The sequence below is a fragment of the Zingiber officinale genome, chromosome 8A, assembly GCF_018446385.1.
Source record: "Zingiber officinale cultivar Zhangliang chromosome 8A, Zo_v1.1, whole genome shotgun sequence".
In the NCBI taxonomy this organism is placed as follows: domain Eukaryota; kingdom Viridiplantae; phylum Streptophyta; class Magnoliopsida; order Zingiberales; family Zingiberaceae; genus Zingiber; species Zingiber officinale.
The window spans coordinates 51,637,357-51,642,471 of record NC_056000.1 but is presented as its reverse complement, the minus strand read 5'-3'; the positions used below and the strand labels follow the sequence as shown (position 1 = coordinate 51,642,471).

The 5,115-nt window shown below is 48.5% G+C and overlaps 1 protein-coding gene across 1 annotated transcript; it reads right to left on the bottom strand.

Moving 5' to 3' along the window:
• Positions 1-355: 355 nt before the first annotated feature.
• On the bottom strand, positions 356-3,318 carry LOC122009045 (arginine decarboxylase-like). The gene has a single exon (XM_042565030.1). The coding sequence runs from the start codon at positions 2,906-2,908 to the stop codon at positions 737-739; it is 2,172 nt and encodes a 723-aa protein (XP_042420964.1). The 5' UTR covers positions 2,909-3,318; the 3' UTR covers positions 356-736.
• Between the last annotated feature and the right edge of the window lie 1,797 nt (positions 3,319-5,115).

Below are 5,115 nucleotides of genomic sequence, written 5' to 3'. Positions count from 1 at the left end.
TTAAAGATTTTTTGGGTCATTAAAATGTTTATAGTCAAAATATTTTAATAATTAAAAAGGACAACCATTACAATTAAAAACATAAATTTTATTATAACATAAAAATAACTGCAAGAATGCTCATATAACATAATATATGATTTTCAAGCTCTTTTATATTTTGGATTAATATATGTAAACTTTAATTCCACGTCATAAAATTACGTACACAGTGTGAGCTAGCCAATCCCTGGGGATTATCTGAGGGCTTCATATGCCTTTGATGTGCACCTTGATTATAAAATGCTGAAAATCAAAATTTAAAATCTTTGAATGTCAAAAAATACTTGAAATCCTGATTAAAGGAGATAACACATATTACAAAGCCATAATGCATTTATAGAAGCGAAATGTTGCTGAAATAATATAACAAATGTATTTTAGCTAACAAAGTTGCTGCGTCGATTAATATGAAATCTAGCAGACTAGCAGAGCACGATGATAAAATATGAGAAGAACAATTAGTAAATTGGAACAAGGAAATTTGCAAGGAAATGAGAAAAGACCAACGAGTCACGTGAGCGATCAGACGCCATCGCCAAAAGTAGATGCGGATCTAACACGCCCACCCCGCTACCATGATTGAACAGAAAATAAGAGACCGACGACACACTGCGACGACGACAACTACGACGACCAGGACCACTAAATTGTCGACGGAGACTATACTAGGAGAACGCAGCAGAATCAATCACCTTCACATGATCAAGGAACGCATGAAGCCCCAGTCGTCTTCGTCTTCCTCCTCACCTCCGCCGCAGCACCCATCCGAGTCGCTGCCAATCACGTCCCCACCGCCGCAGCACCCGTCTGAGTCGCTGCCGATAGCATCACCTCCGCCCACGCCTCCGCCGGTCCGGCAGATGAGGTACGGCATCGAATGGAAAGCGCGCATAATGGCGTCGGCGCCCCCCACCCCGCACTCTGCTGCGCGGTGCTTGAGCGCCTCGAACATCACTTCGGGCTCATGCCGCATCGCTTGCAGGACCTGGGCGCAGGACGAGCCGGGAACCGCCAGCGTAACCGCGAAGCAGTACGGCCCGTCGCTCTGCGCCACGCGCACAACGCTCGGCCCCCCGAACAGGTTGTGCAGCCCCCCAAGCGCCTCCTGGTAAGCCCCTCCGAGGAACATCCCCAAATAGTACCCGCCCCCACCGCCGCCGCCGAATTCGTGCAGCGGTAGGCTCGTCAGCCCTCCGATGAACTGGTTCACCTTCCCATCGCTGTCGCAAGTTAGGTCGGAAAGAACGCCCTTCACTCCCGGCCGCTGGTCGAGATGATGGATTGGGACAATTGGGAAGACTTGCCCGATGCTCCACAAATCTGGAATCGAGTTGAAGATGGACAAATTTACATGGTAAGTCTTCACCTGATCAGCCACGCCTAATTTCTTCGTCACGATATCGCAAAGGCCATCCACGGCTGCCAAATGTTCAAGGCCAATGATACCGTCCTTGAAGTGTTCGACGCATGTCCGCTTCAACTGCTCTGCATAGATTGCAGAGGATTCATAGTCTCTGCGAAACGCAGCGGCCATCAGACTGTTGTAACCGGCACGCGCGTCGTCCGCAAGCTCGTCGGCGAGGAAGGAAAGATTGGGACTGGCGAATGGCGATGCATCGGCCTTGATGGAGTCGGATGAGACTGCTTCGAAGATGAGCACGGAATGATGGGACACCAGGGCGCGGCCGCTCTCGCTGCAGATAATTGGATGGTTTACATTCTTGCGGTCGCATGCCAACATCACGGTCCGCACCACGGTGCAGGCGTATTCTTCGAGGCCATAATTCACGGACATGTCCGAATCGCCGGAGTGAGAGCCGTCGTAGTCGATGCCGAGGCCACCGCCAATGTCGATGACGCGCATGGAGGCTCCAAGCCTGGAGAGCTCGCAGTATATTTGGGCGGCCTCGACGACGCCTTCGGCGAGCAGCGAGGTGGATGGGATCTGCGAGCCGATATGGAAGTGGAGGAGCTGCAGGCAATCGAGCATCTCTAGGCGCTGGAGTTTCTGGACAACAGATAGGGTTTGCATGGTGGTCAGGCCGAACTTGCCCTTTTCTCCAGAGGTGGATCCAAAATGACCAGAATGCTTGGTACGAAGCTTGGCGCGGAGACCGATTACCGGCCGGATGCCAAGCCTCCGGCTGGTCTCGACAACCGTGTCGAGCTCCTCCTCCTGCTCCAGGACGATCACGGTGTTGAGATTCATGCTTCGGGCGATGAGGGCGAGGGCAATGTACTCCTCGTCCTTGTATCCATTGCAGACAAGGAGAGCGTCCGGGCTGCCTCGAGTAAGGCAACTCATGGCGAGGAGGAGCTCCGCCTTGGATCCGGCCTCGAGGCCGTAATGGAACGGCGCACCGAACTCAACGATATCCTCCACGATGTAGCGGTCCTGGTTGCATTTCACCGGGTAGACGCCATGGTAGCGCCCACCGTACCCGACGGATTGGATGGCAAAGTCAAAGGCGGCATGAAGGGACTCCAGCCGGTGCTTCAGGACGTCTGGAAGGCGGACGAGGAGCGGAAGGCGGAGGCCAAGCCCGCCGGAAGATTTGGAAGCAGAGGCCTTCTTTACAACCTTCATGAGGTCGATCTCCTGGTGGGGAAGGGTGGCGGCACCGTGCGGCCGCACGGCGATGTCGCCGGAGGAATTGACGCGAAAGTAAGGCGCGCCCCATCCGTCGATCCGATAAAGGGCGCTGGAATGGGCGGTGGACCAGGGCGCAGAAAAGTCAGAGGTGTCGTAATCTCCCGTCGTCGGAGCGCCGCCAAGGAATGCCCTCGGCGCGGGAAGAGCGCCATCTCTCGCGAAGGCGTAGCCAGGGGGCACAACTGCAGCATCTACGCACGCGAGGGCCGGCATCTCTTCCCGGTCGCAGCCACAAAACAAAAAGAAAACCTACCTTCTCAGATCTGAATCTCAAGATGGGGGCTTCGAAAGCCGCCGAGGCCGGAGCCCCGGCCACCCCCTCAAGCGAAGCAGGAGGCCTCCGACGACCACGGAATACCCACGCCGGCCCTTCAGAAGGAAACTTAATCAAATAGATCGCTTAAAGAGCTAAGAACAGCCACCAGCGAGAACAGCAGAACTCGCCGGGAATCCCCATTCCAGCAGCAGCCAATATTCCCAAGCAATCAAGGGAGGCAAAGAAGATGTAGATCACAATACGAAGCCCCAGAACGGAACGGGAGCAGAGGACGGAAACCTAACGAAAACCCTAATGTAGAAGCAATAGACAAGGAACGGAAGCCTGGCGGAGTTTCAAGCGAGGCGGAGGAGCCTTATATAGGGCGGGCGAATATAACGGTTCAGTTGTTTGCCACCAGAATAAAACGGTGCAGCCGAAAGACAAGAATCTCGAGCGCGTTACGCACCCCCTTTTTATCTCGCTATCTCGGGGGGAATATATCGTTTTATCCCCTGGCTGGCGGACCCGCCTCACCTCCGTGATCTATCGGCGTCGAGTTGCCGCGTGGCGCGGATATGTCACGTGTCTTGCTCGGCTCGATGGAGCCGCTATTTCCGCCGAGACATCCAACGCGATCTTATCTGCGAGAAAAGGAACTAGTCCAAGAACGGTAAGAATCAACGGCCAATTCCCGGCCACGTGAACGACCGGATGATATCCTCGCCGGAATCGACGCGTCGTGTTTGCTTTCTTTTTTTTGTTTGGCCCATACCGGAGAATTTACCGGACCCACCCATTGTAACTGCTCACCTATTGGTCAAAGGAGTGGCCCCAGGATACCCAATCTTTGTCAGCAGATTCCGTCAGTGTCTTTTCTTTTAAAAAAGGTATATATGTTTGAATAGGTATGCAATAACGGTCATCACCGGTATCCAAAAATAAAATAAAATAAATATTTTTATATTTATTTTATCGGCATTCAAATATGGTTATGGTGAGGAACAATTTTGCTTCTATTTTAGTTCTTAGAAACGGTAGTTGAAGCGACACGTGCCGCGTTGGGGGTGTGGATAAGTACCGGTGAGGCAGGGAGTTGGTGGCCACCAATAGGAGACGCGCTCTGTGCGACTAAATTGTGGATCATATCCTCCCCATTCCGTCGACGGACCAATCATCTAAAGAAAATGATGCTCTTTTTTGGAAAACAAGATCAAATTCGATTAGGCTACTGTTCATCTACGCCGTTCGAAAGATAGAATCGTATTCCGATAGATTAAAAGAAAAGTTGAGCCATTGAACTTAATTGGCCGATGAAATGAAATGAAAATATTTACATTCTATACCCAACTCATTTTTCTTTATTCAATTTGACGTGGGTCGTCACTGTTTTTCCTACACGACCATAATTCTCTCTTCCATGTCCAGATTTGGTAAAGTTTCTAATCCCTCGCACTCATGCAAGTCTCCTACCGCACGTCAACGCTGGTCAGTGAGGTTGACGCAGCCTAAGTGACCTTTCTCCAACAGTTAGGTCAGCACGAAGCTGCAAGAGAAAATATTATCTCCTCGAAGGAACAAGACTTCAGAGAGGAGAAGTTAAATTGATCGACTTGGCAAAATTAGAAGTACTTCAAGCAATTTCACTTAAGGTCGCCCCCTCCTCTTGCTTCACACACTTCCCTTTATATATCAATGAGATGCACTCCCCAATCTGCCTATCACGTGTACTTGCAAGCAGTCAAAAATACCAGGTTGATGTAAGACCGTCATTGTCTATCATCAGAGGTATAGTTCTGTATAGATGAGATACCTATAGGAATATAAATAAATTCGTGAATAAGTTTAGTATTAAATTTAATAAAAATTTATTTATATTCGTTCAATACATATAAAATTAATTAATTAAATAAATTTAAACAACTCGTTAAATTAAATAAAAAAATTTAAACACATAAGTATTCAATACATTAATGTTCCTAAATAATATTTATAAATAACATGATGAACAATATTTGTAAAGAATGTTTATCAATAAAATTCTTATTAACATGTGTAATAAATAAAAAAAATCTTTTAAAATAAAGCAAACAAATTTGTATTACGAAACTTATGACTAATTAAATAAGTTTAAAATATAAAATTTTCAAATAATCAAATAAGG